Consider the following 19,778-nt stretch of genomic DNA (forward strand, 5'->3'; position numbering starts at 1 on the left):
AAGGCAAAAGCTCTTGTGATTGGTGCAACACCTTTTTTATTTTACAACTGTCCATCTCAACTTGTTCTCAACTAGCCTACCTGGTTAAATAAAGGTGAAATAATATATATATATATTTAAATGTCTTTGAATCCAATTAGGCATTCTGTTAGATGATCTGTATCCCTCTGACTGAATAAAAAAATAGTAAAACCAGTCACAGCATATAAAACATTCTATACATCCATGTAATGTACACAAGAAATAATAAACACACAAATTTAAGATCAAGGCAACAACTCAGTTCAGTCCAGTAGCCTAGTTAGTAGAACTCCAGATCTTTCTGAAATGCTGAAAAAAAAATCTAATGAACATTCTTCAAAAAACTATATTGACTCAGCCCAGTTCTGAAATGGATCAACAGAACACCTGAATACATTCAATCATGTAAAAAATAAATAAAATGTATGTCAACCCCTTTTAGATTGCATAGTCAATTTGTCAGCTGTTTTGTCTGAAGTATTTCATTTGATTGAATAACATGTACCAAATTAACTCATAAAACCCAGTTCTCATCCTAGGGGAAGGAGCCATGGTAACCCACCTACATAAGTATTGTGTTTATTCCCATCACAAAAATGGACATTGAATAGTAGGCTACCATTGGTCAGATGATAAATCAATATGAGAGAATGCTACATTAAGAATATCTACTCATCCCAGCTCAGCCATGCATTTGGTCTGGGCTAGTAGTTGAAGGGAAGGTCTTGATTGAATGGATTAGGTTGCATGCAGTTTTTTTAGGGTTGTTGTTAGAAGTGTTCTCCCAAGTATGAACAGCAGGGGGCTGTACTAGCAAAGATGAACACCTTTTAGCGTGCAAGGAAAGCATGCTAAAGTCTGAATAAGCCTTAGGTCACAGGGCTGTTCCCCCACAGTTCTGAATTTAACTAATGGACACATTCATGGATACACGTATGACAGTGTTCACAGTTGTAGGAGTAGCCTCCCTGTGGGCCAATAGAAAGGGCTAGAAAACAGACAAAAAAAAGCCCATTCCTCATGTCATTTACATTTAAGTCATTTAGCAGACGCTCTTATCCAGAGCGACTTACAAATTGGTGCATTCACCTTATGATATCCAGTGGAACAACCACTTTACAATATCCACTTTACACTATGTCTTTGCCTTTGTCTGAATTGAGAGACAGAGACTCCTCCAGGGTGATTTGAAGCTCAGGTTTCTAGGTGCAAAGTCTTAACCAGGAGCAGTCTTGCACAGCTTGCAGTGCATTGGCAGCTGCTAATAGTCTCTTCCCATTCTGCCCCAGAAGAAGGCAGCCTACCCTGCTTCTCCACACACACAGCCCCTCAGCAGGCCTGTTGCTCCCGGTCAAGGTTCATCTTCTGGAAGAAGATCTTCCCAAACTCATAGGTGCTGATCATGACAGCACAGGCTGGGGCCACTTTGATCACCCTGGGTAGGAAACCTGAGGGGGATAAAGAGACACAATTTACCTGATTTAGTCCTCCATTCAGACTGCTTACTATACCAGCGCTGCAGGCATTGCAAATATATAATTTTTATATATCCTTTTGGACTTACCTGCAAAGAGCCCCCTGTATCCCGATTCAGCCCAAATTCCCCTCATGATATGCCATGTGGATGTGGGATTCTTCATAGGGACTAGGAGGAAGGGGAGAAAGACAGAGATTTAGTGGGCAATCCTACGTTCTATCAGAGAGGATAAAATACGATTTCAGACGAGAATGGCCATATGGGTACATAAGACCCCTGTAAATACACACCTCCCAGTGTCTCCATCTCTCCCAGTTGGATCTGTCTTCGCGTCTTCACCACGTCAAAAGGTAGGGTCATGATGGCAGCCACCTGGGACAGAAGACAATAGACACACTCTCTAAGCAATACCCAGTGAAATCAACAGCAATACCCAGTGAAATCAACATAACTTACCCCCTGATCTATCAATTATCAACAGTCAATTATCAACAGTCTAATGGTTGTCACAATCACACAGCAATTCTCTATTTTTTTCTGGTGTCAACTCAACCCTTATAATAACTCATGAGAGGACTGTAGAACTGCCAAGATTTGACAGGGAACTTCCTGTTTTACTACAGATCTAGGCTAATTAAGTGTGTCCACTTCTCTCACATATGAGAGAATCTCTCTAAAAAAACATAGGCCTGTTTTCAGCAGGGAAAGGCATTTGGTTTTATTTATCATGGCCTCTTTCTGTCATAAATACAAATAACATCTGTGTTACAACTGGCTTTCCTTTCCTGGTGAGAGATAGCACACTGAAATCTTATCCATATTTGTCAATGATCTACCTATAAGAAAACACACCTCTGCCTCACTCACAGGAAACGGAAAAGAATAGGAGCGGAAAAAAAGAGTTTGACTATTTAACTGTATACACCTTGCAATGTACAAACCATCCATCATCTTCTTCATGAAATCTAATAGAAGACATCTGCTTTACATTGTAAATTCCCAGTAGATGTATTAATGAGATACTCACAGCTCCAGAGATGGCCCCTGCTGTGAAGCTGATGGAGAAGGTGGCCTGAGACACATCGTACTGATCACACAGCTGGGCCTTCACCAGCTCATAGTTGAACCAGTACAGGGCTGCACACACAGAAAAACAGTCAGGTTGAAAAGTCACTGAGAAACTTTATCACACCGAAGATAGTATTTATTATTCACCCACACAGGCGGTCTTCATTATGTAACCCCCAACTACTATCAACCAGTCCAACTAAGCCCTAGCAGTGACAGATAGATGGTTAGTGACATAACGTCTCACCTGAGAAGGGGACGTCTCGTAGGACGGTGGGTCCCCAACCCCTCCACAGGGACAGCCAGCCATCCTGGGCAACACTAGAGCGGATACACACCCTCAGCTCGCTGTAGGTCAGCTTCTGGGACTGCATCTTGGTACGCACCAGCTCTAATGGGCTGATCACACTCACTGCTCCCACTGGAGAACACAGACACGGGGGAGTCAACGGAAGAGGGGCAGCAACAAACACAATATTTTACAGAAGGGAACAATGTAATAATGGCATTATTATACATCTACATTCTTAGTGTGGTGTGTGACAACTGAACTGTATCATAATCAAGACTTAATCAGCTTCCAGACATTGTGAACCCCCGTCCCATGTAGTCCACTTACGTCTAGCGAGACCCCCTGCCACCAGGGGGATGTAGTTGCCTTGGAACCCCATGCCGTAGCGCAGTAAGTCTCTGAGCTGGTCATAGCAGGTGAAGTAGATGACCGTGGCAGGCACCGCCATCACCCTGTACACAAACAGCAAGAGACTGTCAATCTCAAAGCTCTGCAAGCTGTTACTTGATTAGGTGCAAAACAACACACTGAAATTGAAACCATAAAGTCATAGTTCTGAGTTTCTCTTTTATACAATCAAGGACTGATTGCTCTTGTTACCGTTCTTTATTACAAATACATGTACTTGAACTACCCCAGTGACTCACAGTGTGGGAGGCAGCCCGCTCCACAGAGACCTGACCCCCTCGTTGCGCGTGATCTTCACAAAAGCATCCTGAGAAAAACAAACACCACACCGTGTTTGTCCTTGGGAACTGTGGAGTTCCAAAAAAATACAAACATTTGGGACTTCAAAAGACAGGTCGTTCCCCATCCAGTGCTTTAACTATGTCAAGCCAGGTGATGTTGTGCTGTGTTGGTGGGAGCGAATAAGAGGGTTCTGAGTCTCTTACCAGGGTGCCACTGAAGTGGGTTGGTGTTTTGTACCAGCTGGTGCAGCTGGCCCCATACTGACACACATAGATGTGATCCATCAGGCCATTACAATACAGGAAGCACTTCCCTGAGACAAAACACAAGAACAGGGTCACCAAAACATAACCATACTGGTTAATACGTTACTGTATGAGACATGAAGCTCTACTTCTATCTAGACTATAAATAGGTAAATGTGAACATACTGAGAGTAATGCCAAACGTTGGCGTCTCTGTAGGGCACGCATTCATGTGTAATTACAGTATGTCCGTTTGATGCATCTATAGCTTCTAGTTCTATGTTAAATTAATGGATATTCAATAGTTCTATAAAATAATGACATTGGTAAAAAAAAAAAAATACTTTAACAGTTTGTTTTTCAGTCAATAGTTTAACTTATATTGATGTGAGGGTGTCCATGACAGAGGTTAGATAAGCTATTAATAACAGAGGTAAACCGGTCAGACAGACACTGGGGACGATAACCCCAAGGATGCTCTAGCCAAAGCCTGCTCTGGACTACTAGTGTTTGCCTTATTTTAGATATTGGCAAATGGTCAATCCAAGGCAAAGGATTTTAGGAGAAAATCTATAAACAAACAAACGAGCTCCTCTAGTAATAGAAAATTACATAGTAAAATGGGTGTTATACAGTATAACCTATGAACTACTTGTTTATTTCTTTGAGATTCATAAACACAAGTACCACAAGGCACAATTTGATACCCGGTAGCTATGAATCATGTTGAATTCTTTCAAGTACCAGAAAGCACTCATTGTTACCACATCATTTCGTTGCGAAGTTCAATATGCTAATAATAACTAGCTGGTTGCACTATCTGGGCTAATTGTCCTTAGTTTTCTTTATAAAATGTTCAGAGTGAGTCATGGTGTAGCTGAGTGGAGAGAGATAGAGAGAGAGCGCCAAGGCTATAGCCCATATAATCATTCAGCTGAGAGTATGAGGGTGCACTGAGGAAGAGTATGAGGGTGCACTGAAGAAGAGTATGAGGTTACATATATAGACATAGAGGGTACATATAAATGCCAAAGACTTCAAAATCAATTTGCTCAGACTATGGTTAAAGTGCATTTGTTTTGTTTTCCCAGGAAACCCAGTTTGTTAGGTCATATTGGCAGAGCAGTGCCAGATAGGCACATGTAGTCAGTCAGACTGGGCAAAGTCTGGGCATGCAGCAAGCGGCGCCGGAGAGTTATACTCACATTTGGCGGGGCGGATTACACCACTCCATGAAGCAGAGTCAGCAGCTAAAGCTATGAAACAAAGCAAAGAGAGAGAGAGAGAGACAATGAAAGAGGACAAGACACACAAAATAAGCATTTGAGCAGAGAAAAGCTAAAGCATGATTCCACTAAATGTAGCCCGACATGGCTGCCGAAGGTTAACATTGCCGACATAAGGACTTCTAAACCCCCTTTACCTCAACCCCTATTCTATTATTTAGGCTTAGGGAGCAGATGGGCAAGAGGCTGAATGTAGTCTCTCACAGTGAAAGCAATGACAGTGCAGTTGAGTTTTTTTTTTTTTTAAATTTCATTTATAAATGTTTTATTTAACTAGGCAAGTCAGTTAAGAACAAATTCTTATTTACAATGACGGCCTAGGAACAGTGGCTTGTTCAGGGGCAGAACAACAGATTTGTACCACGTAAGCTCGGGGATTCGATCTAGCAACCTTTCGGTTACTGGCCCAATGCGCTAACCACTAGGCTACCTGGCTCCCCAGTTTTCAGGGGTGGGGAGTGGGGACATAAACATCTAATACTTAGGCTATCCCCGCAATGGTAAGAAGCAATAAGCAGACTCATCGTATAAGCAGTGAATGTTATCTGTTAGTGTTCTACCTTGATAGAATGGTGTTTGCTGGGCCTGCAGCCTTATCTTCACCACGTCCAGTGGTGTGACTGTGAAAGAGAGACAGATTCAATTATACTGATCTATTTACACCCATCATGGGCCTCGTCAATGAGGAACATGTGCATACACGAGTGTGAGCGTGTGTTTGTGTGTGGTGCAGTGTGTGTGTGGATCTGGGAAAATGGAATAGTGTTCTACAAGAACGGTGTCTTCTCTGAAAGAAATCTGTGGGGGGAGGGGGTGTTCCTACACACAAGGCTTGGACACTTGTTCTGCAGGCTTTGGAGTCTGGTCAGACCTCAACCTGTACAACCAGACTGGAGCTCAGATGAACACAGACTGACACACAAACTGAACCAGTGACAGTCTCTGATGCAGTTGTGGCAGACTCCTGTGTTGTCGTGGAGGCTTCGGTCACCCATGATGGAACATTTCATCCTAGTTCTACAGTTGCCATGGCACCTAGTGGCAGGCTAGGCAGAGAGCTCATGTAAATTCTGTATATATTTAATAACATTTAATCGTTTTATACAAATACTTTTTACAAACATTTTATTTTTCAACAGCTAAGAGTGCAGATCAAGTCTTGATATCATGAATCGTAATCCTGCCCGTAACCTGATGAAAATCAGCGTGGTCAACAAGCTAGCTAATTCTGTAGAGACAGTATCTAATATATCTTTGTTACAATTGACAGTTACAGCTGATTTCAGTACTGTATATCAATTCACTCTCCTTAAATAGTTATCTGATTTATTTGCTTCAGTCTCTGAATTGTTTCATCTCACTTTTCACCACCTGCTCCTGATATCAGGGCATAAAATCTATAATCTGTCTCCTGAATTTGCTTGGTGCACATGCGCACTAGGTCTGAGCTCATTTGGCTAAACTAGCTGGCTACTGAACTATGCTAGTTTTTGTCCTCATTGCCAAACTTCAGAAATACTGCACCCTCAACTTCAAAACTCCTTTGCTACAATAGTTATAATTTGCTGGAAAGTACATTAAAAATAAAAATAAATTGTTGAACAGTCATGACTGGTTTGTGAAATCTGTCGTAAGACGGTGGAGAAGGATATCATTGCTACTTAAAACGGACCCAACATCAGTTTTCAGATTCATCGGCGTCATTGGCGTAGGGTTACCTGGACGTTTCTGACTGGTCTTGGAACTGTGACACAGCCAGATATGTACACAGTCTTGTACCTTTACTTACACTGACTGTCGTTGATTAAATCGGACTTCTCTGGTATTATTTAGTGTTGTTTACACTGTTCAAAATTGTCAGGAAAATTATATTTATAATAATAACCCTCCTATTTCTGGATCCCCTTATTGTTATCATTACTATTATTATGATCATCAATATAATAAGTAATGACATAATTAGTAGGCTTAGAATAGCAGCCTTGTATAACCACCATTGAGCTGTAGGCCTAAGACCACATCCTGTGTACTGTAACTTTCTTACGCCTATATTTCAATAGTTATATAGGCTACTGCATCAATCAATCATTAATTTGTTCGTGCCATCACACAGCATACAAGATATTCATGAAGGCCAGCATCCTGGAGTCGCCTCATCACTGTTGACATTTATACTGGTGTTTTACAGGCACTATTTAATGAAGCTGCCAGTTGAGGACTAGTTGTGCACCGGGGCCTCCTACTCCTCTTTCTATTCTGGTTAGAGACAGTTTGTTCTGTTCTGTGAACAGAGTAGAACACAGCATTGTATGAGATCTTCAGTTTCTTGGCAATTTCTCGCATGGAATAGCCTTCATTTCTCAGAACAAGAATAGACTGACAAGTTTCAGAAGAAAGGTCTTTGTTTCTGGACATTTTGAGCCTGTAATCGAACCCACAAATGCTGATGCTCCAGATATTAAACTAGTCTAAAGGCCAGTTTTATTGCTTCTTTAATCAGATCAACAGTTTTCATAATTGCAAAAGGGTTTTCTAATGATCAATTAGCCTTTTAAAATGATAAACTTGGATTAGCTAACACAAAGTGCCATTGGAACACAGGAGTGATGGTTGCTGATAATGGGCCTCTGTACGCCTTCGTAGATATTCCATTAAAAAAATCTGCCGTTTCCAGCTACAATAGTCATTTACAACATTAATGTATACACTGTATTTCTGATCAATTTGATGTTATTTTAAAATGGACAAAAAAAAAGGGCTTTTCTTTCAAAAACAAGAAAATGTCTAAGTGACCCCAAACTTTTGAACGGTAGTGTGTGTGTGTGTGTGTGTGTGTGTGTGTATATAAACTCAGCAAAAATAGAAACGTCCTCTCACTGTCAACTGAGTTTATTTTCAGCAAAACTAAACATGTGTAAATATTTGTATGAACATAAGATTCAACAACTGAGACACAAACTGAACAAGTTCCACAGACATGTGACTAACAGAAAACTAAAAAATGTGTCCCTGGACAAATGGGGGGGTCAAAATCAAAAATAACAGTCAGTATCTGGTGTGGCCACCAGCTGCATTATGAACTGCAGTGCATCTCCTCCTCATGGACTGTACCAGATTTGCCAAAACTTGCTGTGAGATGCTACCCCACTCTTCCTCCAAGGCACCTGCAAGTTCCCGGACATTTCTGGGGGGGGGGATGGCCCTAGCCCTCACCCTCCGATCCAACAGGTCCCAGACGTGCTCAATGGGATTGAGATCTGCGCTCTTCGCTGGCCATAGCAGAACACTGACATTCCTGTCTTGCAGGAAATCACACACAGAACGAGCAGTATGGCTGGTGGCATTGTCATGCTGGAGGGTCATGCCAGGATGAGCCTGCAGGAAGGGTACCACATGAGGGAGGAGGATGTCTTCCCTGTAACGCACAGTGTTGAGATTGCCTGCAATGACAACAAGCTCAGTCCGATGATGCTGTGACACACCGCCCCCAGACCATGACGGACCCTCCACCTCCAAATCGAATCCCGCTCCAGAGTACAGGCCTCGGTGTAACGCACATTCCTTCGACAATAAACGCGAATCCGACCATCACCCCTGGTGAGACAAAACCGCGACTCGTCAGTGAAGAGCACTTTTTGCCAGTCCTGTCTGGTCCAGCGACGGTAGCTTTGTGCCCATAGGCGACGTTGTTGCCGGTGAGGTCTGGTGAGGACCTGCCTTACAACAGGCCTACAAGCCCTCAGTCCAGCCTCTCTCAGCTTATTGCAGACAGTCTGAGCACTGATGGAGGGATTGTGCATTCCTGGTGTAACTCGGGCAGTTGTGGGTGCCATCCTGTACCTGTCCCACAGGTGTGATGTTCGGATGTACCGATCCTGTGCAGGTGTTGTTACACGTGGTCTGCCACTGCGAGGACAATCAGCTGCCCGTCCTGTCTCCCTGTAGCGATGTCTTAGGCTTCTCACAGTACAGACATTGCAATTTATTGCCCTGGCCACATCTGCAGTCCTCATGCCTCCTTGCAGCATGCCTAAGGCACGTTCATGCAGATTAGCAGGGACCCTGGGCATCTTTCTTTTGGTGTTTTTCAGAGTCAGTAGAAAGGCCTCTTTAGTGTCTTAAGTTTTCATAACTGTGACCTTAAATTGCCTACCGTCTGTAAGCTGTTAGTGTCTTAACGACCGTTCCACGGTTGCATGTTCATTAATTGTTTATGGTTCATTAGAAAAGCATGGGAAACAGTGTTTAAACCTTTTAGAATGAAGATCTGTGAAGTTATTTGGATTTTTACGAATTATCTTTGAAAGACAGGGTCCTGAAAAAGGGACGTTTCTTTTTTTTGCTGAGATACATATTTGAACTCAGTTTCACAATTGCTGACATTTAATCCAGTAAAAATTCCCTGTCTTAGGTCAGTTAGGATCATCACTTTATTTTAAGAATGTGAAATGTCAGAATAATAGCAGAGAGAATGATTTATTTCAGCTTTTATTTCTTTCATCACATTCCCAGTGGGTCAGAAGTTTACATACACTCAATTAGTATTTGTTAGAATTGACTTTAAACTGTTTACTTGGGTCACATGTTTCAGGTAGCCTTCCACAAGCTTCCCACAATACATTGGGTGAATTTTGGCCCATTCCTCCTGACAGAGCTGGTGTAACTGAGTCAGGTTTGTAGGCATCCTTGCTCACACGCGCTTTTTCAGTTCTGCCCACAAATGTTCTATGGTATTGAGGTCAGGGCTTTGTTATGGTGACTAAAATCCCTCGAGTTTGTTGTCCTGTTCTATTTTTGTTTTATCAGACCAGAGGACATTTCTCCAAAAAGTACAATCTTTGTCCCCATGTGCAGTTGCAAACCAGTCTGGCTTTTTATAGCGGTTTTGGAGCAGTGGCTTCTTCCTTGCTGAGCGGACTTTCAGGTTATATCAATATAGGAGTCGTTTAACTGTGGATATAGATACTTTGTACCCGTTTCCTCCAGCATCTTCACAAGGTCCTTTGCTGTTGTTCTGGGATTGATTTGCACTTAAAGCACCAAAGTACGTTCATCTCTGGGAGACAGAATGCGTCTCCTTCCTAAGCAGTATGACTGCTGCGTGGTCCCATGGTGTTTATACTTGCGTTCTGTTGTTTGTACAAATGAACGTGGTACCTTCAGGCATTTAGAAATTGCTCCCAAGGATGAACCAGACTTGTGGAGGTAAACAATATTTTTTCTGAGGTCTTGGCTGATTTCTTTTGATTTTCCCATAATGTCAAGCAAAGAGGCACTGAGTTTGAAGGTAGGCCTTGAAATACATCCACAGGTACACCTCCAATTGACTCAAATGATGTCAATTAGCCTATTAGAAGCTTCTAAAGCAATGACATAATTTCTGGGAATTTTCCAAGCTGTTTTAAAGGCACAGTCAACTTAGTGTATGTAAACTTCTGACCCACTGGAATTGTGATACAGTGAATTATAAGTGAAATAATCTGTCTGTAAACAATTGTTGGAAAAATTACTTGTTTCATGCACAAAGTAGATGTCCTAACCGACTTGCCAAAACCATAGTTTGTTAACAAGAAATTTGTGGAGTGGTTGAAAAACAAGTTTTAATGACTCCAACCTAAGTGTACGTAAACTTCCGACTTCAACTGTAGCAAGATCTCATCTATTTTTGCTAACTTTCTATACAAATTTATTGGAGTGAGAATTTCTTTCTTTCTGGATTTGTATACAGAGTATGTCCACATCCCCGACAGACCATTTTATTGGTAAACTACACTGTAAATGTAAAAGTTGAATTTTTTTGTGATCCAATACGTAATAGTACGTAGTACACTTATCATAATTTGGTTTTAATCCAGAGAGGTTAGCAAAAGTATCTAGATCCTCTCTGAGGCTGTGGAGGGATTCTAATTGTGGTTTTAAAAGAAAACATGAAATCGTCAGCGTAAAATGTCACCTTTGTTTTTAAGCCAGGGATTTCTAATCCCTAAATATTATTGTTGGATCTAATTTTAACAGCTTACATTTCGATGGCAATAATAAATAGATATACTGAGTGGACAACCTTGTTTTACTCTTGACATGGCTACAACTTTCTGAGATGTAGCCATTATTTACTATTTTACACCTAGGATTACTATACATAACATAAACCCATTTTATAAGAGACTATCCAAAATTGAAATATTCTATGCATTTATATATAAACTCCAGTCATACTTTATCAAAAGCCTTTTCAAAATCAGCTATGGAAACCAGGCCTGGTTTACTTTTTCATAGTATTCTATGGTTTCCAGTACTTGTCTTATATTATCTCCAATGTATCATCCATGTAAAAAACCTGTCTGATTAGGATGAATAATATCTGACAATACCTTTTCAATTCTATGCGCCAAGCATTTAGCTAAGAAAGTAATCAAGACGACTAGCTTGATTAAGCCTCCGCCATGTATATCTCACTAGGTCAGGGTATTTAAGCCTCCATATATCCATGACATTCATGATTTCCTTACGTGCCTGAAGGTGATAGTTTGTGTGATTTCCTTTACGGTCCATAGAGGTATTTAAAACCGTATTAAAATCCCCCACCATAATAATAGAGTCTAGTGTTGCTTGTAGAGTTGATAGATTCTTATATCTGTTTATTGTCCAATAACATATTTAAAATAATCCATCTACCTTGACGATCTGTTTGGACGATGTGCACATTTGGATCAAAATTACTGTTAATTAATATCATCACCCCTTTTGAATTTCTTTGCCCATGGGAGAAATACAGTTGAAGTCGGAAGTTTATATACACTTAGGTTGGAGTCGTTAAAACTTGTTTTTCAACCACTCCACAAATTTCTTGTTAACAAACTATAGTTTTGGCAAGTCGGTTAGGACATCTACTTTGTGCATGACAAGTAATTTTTCCAACAATTGTTTACAGACAGAGTGAAATAATCTATCACAATTCCAGTGGATCAGAAGTTTACATACACTGAGTTGACTGTGCCTTTACACAGCTTGGAAAATTCCCGCAAATGATGTCATGGCTTTAGAAGCTTCTGATAGGCTAATTGACATCATTTGAGTCAATTGGAGGTGTACCTGTGGATGTATTTCAAGGCCTACCTTCAAACTCAGTGCCTCTTTGCTTGACATTATGGGAAAATTAAAAGAAAACAGCCAAGACCTCACTGGTCTTGGCTGCACATGGGGACAAAGATCATACTTTTTGGAGAAATTTCCTCTGGTCTGATGAAACAAAAATAGAACTGTTTGACCATAATGACCATCGTTATGTTTGGAGGAAAAAGGGGGAGGCTTGCAAGCCGAAGAACACCATCCCTACTGTGAAGCACGGGGGTGGCAGCATCATGTTGTGGGGGTGCTTTGCTGCAGGAGGGACTGGTGCACTTCACAAAATAGATGGCATCATGAGGATGGAAAATTATATGGCTATATTGAAGCAACATCTCAAATCAGTCAGGAAGTTAAAGCTTGGTCGCAAATGAGTCTTCCAAATGGACAATGACCCTAAGCATACTTCCAAAGTTGTAGCAAAATGGCCTAAGGACAACAAAGTAAAATCAAATCAAATTTTATTTTATTTGTAACATACACATGGTTAGCAGATGTTAATGCGAGTGTAGTGAAATGCTTGTGCTTCTAGTTCCGACAATGCAGTAATATCTAACAAGTAATCTAACCTAACAATTCCACAACTACTACATTATACACACAAGTGTAAAGGGATAAAGATTATGTACATAAAGATATATGAATGAGTGATGGTACAGAATGGCATAGGCAAGATGCAGTAGATGGTATCGAGTACAGTATATACATATACATTATATTAAGTGGCATTGTTTAAAGTGGCTAGTGATACATTTTTGATCAATTTCCATTATTAAAGTGAGCTGGAGTTGAGTCAGTATGTTGGCAGCAGCCACTCAATGTTAGTGGTGGCTGTTTAACAGTCTGATGGCCTTGAGATAGAAGTCAAGGTCAAGGTATTGGAGTGGCCATCACAAAGCCCTGACCTCAATCCTATAGAAAATTTGTGGGCAGAACTGGAAAAAGCGTGTGCGAGCAAGGAAGCCTACAAACCTGACAGTTACACCAGCTCTGTCAGGAGGAATGGGCCAAAATTCACCCAACGTATTGTGGGAAGCTTGTGGAAGGCTACCTGAAACATTTGACCCAAGTTAAGGCAATGCTACCAAATACTAATTGAGTGTATGTAAACTTCTGACCCACTGAGAATGTGATGTAAGAAATAAAAGCTGAAATAAATCATTCTCTCTACTATTATTCTGACATTTCACATTCTTAAAATAAAGTGGCGATCCTAACTGACCTAAGACAGGGAATTCTTACTAGGATTAAATGTCAGGAATTGTGAAAAACTGAGTTTAAATGTATTTGGCTAAGGTGTATGTAAACTTCCGACTTCAACTGTATATATAAGTTTGATAATTATATAGACCTGATCATCTGTTCAAGAAATTGACCAACACTGACTAGTTGAAGTATATCCAGTTTTTCATTTATTGATTTTAACAGATCGGTTTTGTCCTTTACCATTCCCGGTGGTGAAAATATTAAATCGTCCGTCTCTGTAGAAGAGTCACGTTTTCGTTTTGAAATAGGTTCCTCTGTCTTACTCTCTGCCATGTTTGGGTGTTGCTTGTTTTCATCATATTTGTTGATACATTTCTCTAGTCTTATGACTTGTTTTGTGTTGTTATCCAGATTGAAGGTTATTCCCCACCAGATTGTGTAGTGCTAATATTTAGCCTAACATACCGATTTTGAATATTACGTTTTTATCTTGAGGTGGTCTACATAGCTGTGTTCAGTCCACCATCTTGGTGTTTGCAATCTGTGCTTTTACTGGTTCCCCTAAATTTCCCTAGGTAGGTTTATTTATTTATTGGCAGAGAGAGGACATGTTTGTTGTTGTGCCCCTCCATTGGACATTGATCTTACCGAACACTGATGTGAGCAGCGCCCCAGTGCCAGAGGCCAGCATCTGCTGCACTGGAGTGATCCCAGCTGAGGGGGTAACAACAGGCCGCTCCCCCATCCTGACCACCTGAGACAGAAAACATCAATTTTAACCACACTTCTCAAATGTCATTGTCATAGTGTTACTTTAATTTTCTCTTCTAATGAGAGGCTAGTTAGTGCTTGACAGATTCCATTATATGTGAAATAAACAAGGCTGTTGGGGAGTGCCTCTGCTTTGAGCTAAGCTATACTCTGTCAAACTGTGCTTGATTACTGAGACAAAATACAGAATGTCCTCAGGGCAAGTCGGCCAGCCTGGTCACTGCCTGGACAACAGCATGGCTATTGTAAAGCTTGAGCTTAGCCTAACCCTAGGCTCCTGCATATTATCCAAATGACAAACAGCTTGTTATTCAGGAGTCTATTTCTAAGTGATAGTGACTAGACGTACAGTAGCCTCATTCATGTGGGATAGGAGGGGTTATAATAGAGAGCTTGACACACTAAGATAAGGTATCTGTTATGTGTACGTCTCCCCTCTCCTAGCTACTACACCCAATTTTCAAACCCCACACACTCCCACAACACCTCACTGATACAATAGCACGTCTGGTAACATAAAAACTACTATCCACAGAATATTGACTAAGCCCACATTCAATACAGACAGCGGGGAGGGATTAGAACCTGGCCGATTGAAAAATGGGTGATAACAAATGGCAAATTGAAATGGGTGACATCAAATGTGTTTACTAAGATAAATTAATAATTGGCAGATTATGAATGAAAGAGTCTAGAAAGCAACAAGAGAGAACATCTACCTCTCTCTTTACAGTACCACTAACATAGCCCTGTAAAGGGCTAATTGTTTCTTAGCCCAGTTCTTGATCAGAGGGAGCCATCTCAAGCATATGATCGAATGTGTTGCTGAATGTGTTTGTGCACTGCAGAGGAACTGAGCACTTATCAAGCCATGCCGAATGTCTCGTACTGCAGGCTTGCTGGCAGACGATCACGTTCCAATTTCCCTGACTATCACCTCTCCCTACTGCAGCTGACTGTGGCAGGATTACCCTAAAACAAATCCCACCATATCCCGACCCTCAGCAAAAACATGAACACAGGCCAGGAACTGGTTCCTACATTTACAACATTGTCTATGCTAATTTCACAGAATTAAGACAGCATTGGTTATAGCAAGTTGTTAAGAGTAAAAATGATAACTACTTCCTCTATGGCTCATGCATCTGATTATTATGCATAATATTTCTAATCCATGTGCTTCATCAATCTTGCCCTGTGTTGTGTGATAAATGGTAGGGTGATTCCTACAATGGTGCCTTTTCTGTCCCCAGGAAATATAACCTCTTATTTTGTGTAAAAGGTGGATTCCAAAAGGCGTTAGATATAAGGTCAGCTGTCCTTTACCTTAAACTCAAAAATATGGATCTTGAAAGGGAATGTTATGCATTTTGAAAACTTTTCAGTGGATGTAGGCATTTTGACCATGTCCAAAAGGGTGTTACTCATCAACTTCCACGAGAAATATGCCATAAATAAATAAAATCTTTCATTATTTTATAGTCCTAGTTAAATTCTCTCAACAATAATGTTTTCTTCATGATTTTTGTATTTATTATTTTATTTAAGATTATGCGTGTCCCTGATATCACTTTCCACCCTGTTAGAACCCTGCGCTACTCGGGAGAACCTAAGGCACTGCATCTGGGGCGGCGGGTAGCCTAGTGGTTAGAGCGTTGGGCCAGTAGCCGAAAGGTTGCTAGATCGAATCCCCGAGCTGACAAGGTAAAAATCTGTCGTTCTGCCACTGACCAAGGCAGTAAACCCACTGTTCCTAGGCTGTCATTGGAAATAAGAATTTGTTCTTAACTGACTTGCCTAGTTAAATAAAATAAAAATCTCAGAGGCATCACTACTGACCCTGGTTTGATTCCAGGCTGCATCACAACCGGCCGTGTTTGGGAGTCCCATAGGGTAGTGCACAATTGGCCCAGCGTCGTTAGGGTTTGGCCGTCATTGTAAATAAGAATTTGTTCTTAACTGACTTGCTTAGTTAAAATAAATAGTTGGTTGTAATTCTCCATTTAAGAAAACAACCCCTTCTTACAATGACACCATTCAGGAAGTGTAATTTCTTTGGTGGGAAAACAATGGCGCAAAGCTAAATAAATATAAACAGTTTTATATATTTTTTGTCTGTATGTCCCACTCGTACATCTCCACTGTTAGGCAAAATTTACAAAATTCACCAAATGTAAACATTTTAAAATGTTTGATAGATTAATTAAAATCCATTATGCTAGTTCAGGTATTCCCAAACTGGGGTAGGAGCAATGATATCGGGGCCAAATAAAAATGTGATTCACATATAAAAATATACACTGCTCAAAAAAATAAAGGGAACACTTAAACAACACAATGTAACTCCAATTCAATCACACTTCTGTGAAATCAAACTGTCCACTTAGGAAGCAACACTGATTGACAATAAATTTCACATGCTGTTGTGCAAATGGAATAGACAAAAGGTGGAAATTATAGGCAATTAGCAAGACACCCCCAATAAAGGAGTGATTCTGCAGGTGGTGACCACAGACCACTTCTCAGTTCCTATGCTTCCCGGCTGATGTTTTGGTCACTTTTGAATGCTGGCGGTGCTCTCACTCTAGTAGTAGCATGAGACGGAGTCTACAACCCACACAAGTGGCTCAGGTAGTGCAGCTCATCCAGGATGGCACATCAATGAGAGCTGTGGCAAGAAGGTTTGCTGTGTCTGTCAGCGTAGTGTCCAGAGCATGGAGGCGCTACCAGGAGACAGGGCAGTACATCAGAGACGTGGAGGAGGCCGTAGGAGGGCAACAACCCAGCAGCAGGACCGCTACCTCCGCCTTTGTGCAAGGAGGAGCACTGCCAGAGCCCTGCAAAATGACCTCCAGCAGGCCACAAATGTGCATGAACTCTCATGTATATTATGCAATATGCAATGATATGGGCAGAGACCACGCAAAACTTTTACAACATACAGAAGTGCGCTGGTTATCAAGCGATAAAGTATTGACCTTTATTTTTTTTAAATTGAGAGATAAGCTTAAAGTTCTTTACTGACCATCATTTTCACTTATCTGACCGCTTGCATGATGATGAGTTTCTCACACGACTGGCCTATCTGGGTGATGTTTTTTCTCACCTGAATGATCTGAATCTAGGATTACAGGGACTCTCTGCAACTATATTCAATGTGCGGGACAAAATTGAAGCTATGATTAAGAAGTTGGAGCTCTTCTCTGTCTGCATTAACAAGGACAACACACAGGTCTTTCCATCATTGTATGATTTTTTGTGTGCAAATTAACTCAAGCTTACGGACCATGTCAAATGTGATATAGCGAAGCACCTGAGTGAGTTGGGTGCGCAATTATGCAGGTACCTTCCCAAAACAGATGACAAACAACTGGATTCGTTATCCCTTTCATGCCCTGCCTCCAGTCCACTTACCAATATCTGATATCTCATCGAAATATTATTATATAATATAATAATATTAATATATATAATATTTCTGGATTGGGCTGTGCTCAGAGTATCCTGCCTTGGCAAATTGCGCTGTTAAGACACTGATGCCCTTTGCAACCACGTACCTATGTGAGAGTGGATTGTCGGCCCTCACCAGCATGAAAACTAAATACAGGCACAGACTGTATGTGGGAAATTATTTAAGACAGACTCTCTCCAATACAACCCAACATCCTTTCAAGCACAACCTTCTCATTAACCTGTGATGAGTTAGTCACAATTTTCGATGAACAAATAAGGTTTTATATGTAAGATGGTTAAATAAAGAGATAAATTATATTATTATTATTTGTGCCCTGGTCCTATAAGAGCTCTTTGTCACTTCCCACAAGCCGGGTTGTGACAAACTCACACTTATTCTTATGTTTAATAAATGTATCGTATAGTGTGTGTGTGTGTGTGTGTGTGTGTGTGTGTGTGGCAGGCTTACAATTATGGCAAAAAAACAACATTTGAGAGTGCACTGACCCTGGTGCCAGAGGGGGTACGCAGCTGGAGGTTGAATGTTTGAAGGGGTACGGGACTATAAAAAGTTTGGGAACCACTGTGCTAGTTCAATCTCTCACTCACAGAGCTATGGCTAATTTAGTCTTTACATTTCCACGCTGTTGGGATTATGCACATAACAGATTGGAAAACGCACCTGATGAAAGTGCCTGAGTTTGATCAATATGTTTTTCTGAAAGTCAAACATGTCCTTTTTCTGATAGAAAAAAAAAATAGATAATTTATTTCCCCAAAAGTTATTAGGTCCAAAAGGCACCGCTCAGTAGGAATGACCCAGCTAAAGTTATATTCTGGTGCAGGACAACAAACTGTAGCTAGCTAAGTAACTGCAATATTGCACTGTACTGCATCTCATGTTTGCACTACATGCACATCTACAAAGATACTTTGTGACATCTCCACCCAGTCTGCAAATCTGACCTTGTAGTTTTGTTGGCGTGGTGATGTAATGATGATGAACGACTAACACGGACATGTTGTCAAACTCAATTTTTTTATTTAAACATGTTGTCGTGCTCCTTTCTCAAATTATAAAACGCTCACAAAACATTTGTTGTGGAACCTACCTAGGTAGCTAACTAACGTTAGCTAGACATGAGCGATCATGCATGTACAGTAGCTAATCTAACGGCAAAACAGGAACACACGCCAGCCCTAGCCAAATTCAAGATGCTTGATAGCTAAGGCTAGCTAGCTGACTAACAGACACTAGCTAGTTAGCTGACTAAATATCGCAAAACAGAAGGTAAAACATGTCAAAGCGTGATACTCACCTCTAGTTTATAGCGTACCTATAAAGGGTATCTATCTGCGTTGTGAATTTGATGGGATTTCATGGCGTGTTGAGTGGACATGCTGTCGACAGACGTGAGCTGCTGTTAGCTAATTTGACAAAGCTATCGAGATAGGCACTAGTAAACCAACCCCTGATTCGTCTGCCGTGACAAGACACGCCTTCCATTAGTCTGACCACGGTTCTTGCTTGGTTATTTTACTTCTTCCCTTGCTAAACGAAATGTAACTATATTTTAAGACAATTAAATACTCTGCCAACAAAAAAGCTGTTAGAATTATAAATGTGCGTCCTCCCTTCCCCGACTTGCCTCTGTACTTGAAATAAATGCCTGCCCTTCGTATCTCTATTCCACTGTTCCTGCCATCTCTGCACAATCACTGTCCATATCAGGCTTGTTGCCTCTGCCTTGCTCAGTGAAACTACAACATCCCCACTACTAAGTGCTTGTTTAGCCAGTACATCAACTGCCTCGTTCCCCTCCACATGGGCTGGGACCCAAGTAAATCTTATCTGTATACCCATCTGTCTAATCTTGCCAAGGGTTTGTAGACCCTCATTAAACATGGCATTGTCTGCTACGTGACCTAAAGGATTGGAGACTCATCAACACTGCACATGAATCAGAGCAAATAACTATTCTGTCTGGCTTGACTTCCTCCACCCACTGCAAGGCCAACAGTATGGCTATCAACTCTGCTTTATATACAGCCAGATAATCTGTAAAATGTTTCCTGACTGCCACCCCACATTCCTGCACCGAAAACGCTGACCCAGTACGTCCTGAACCATCTGTGTAAATGGC

The 19,778-nt window shown here is 41.0% G+C and overlaps 1 protein-coding gene across 4 annotated transcripts; it reads right to left on the reverse strand.

The window, feature by feature from the left end:
- Positions 1-18: 18 nt before the first annotated feature.
- On the reverse strand, positions 19-19,096 carry LOC120040147 (solute carrier family 25 member 39-like). 4 transcript variants are annotated; one of them, XM_038985405.1, is made up of 12 exons: positions 18,972-19,096; positions 14,059-14,164; positions 5,640-5,699; positions 4,999-5,049; positions 3,752-3,861; positions 3,506-3,573; positions 3,186-3,310; positions 2,814-2,987; positions 2,526-2,635; positions 1,789-1,870; positions 1,586-1,666; positions 19-1,469 (listed from the first exon to the last, which is right to left on the reverse strand). In XM_038985405.1, exons 2-12 carry the CDS (start codon positions 14,153-14,155, stop codon positions 1,351-1,353), a joined length of 1,077 nt encoding a protein of 358 aa, XP_038841333.1. In that variant the 5' UTR covers positions 14,156-14,164; positions 18,972-19,096; the 3' UTR covers positions 19-1,350. The 4 variants fall into 4 exon arrangements, with proteins under 4 accessions (XP_038841333.1, XP_038841327.1, XP_038841339.1 ...); XM_038985399.1 differs by having other exon boundaries at positions 18,954-19,084; XM_038985411.1 differs by lacking the exon at positions 4,999-5,049 and having other exon boundaries at positions 18,954-19,084.
- Between the last annotated feature and the right edge of the window lie 682 nt (positions 19,097-19,778).

The sequence above is a fragment of the Salvelinus namaycush genome, chromosome 3 (assembly GCF_016432855.1).
Source record: "Salvelinus namaycush isolate Seneca chromosome 3, SaNama_1.0, whole genome shotgun sequence".
Lineage (NCBI taxonomy): Eukaryota > Metazoa > Chordata > Actinopteri > Salmoniformes > Salmonidae > Salvelinus > Salvelinus namaycush.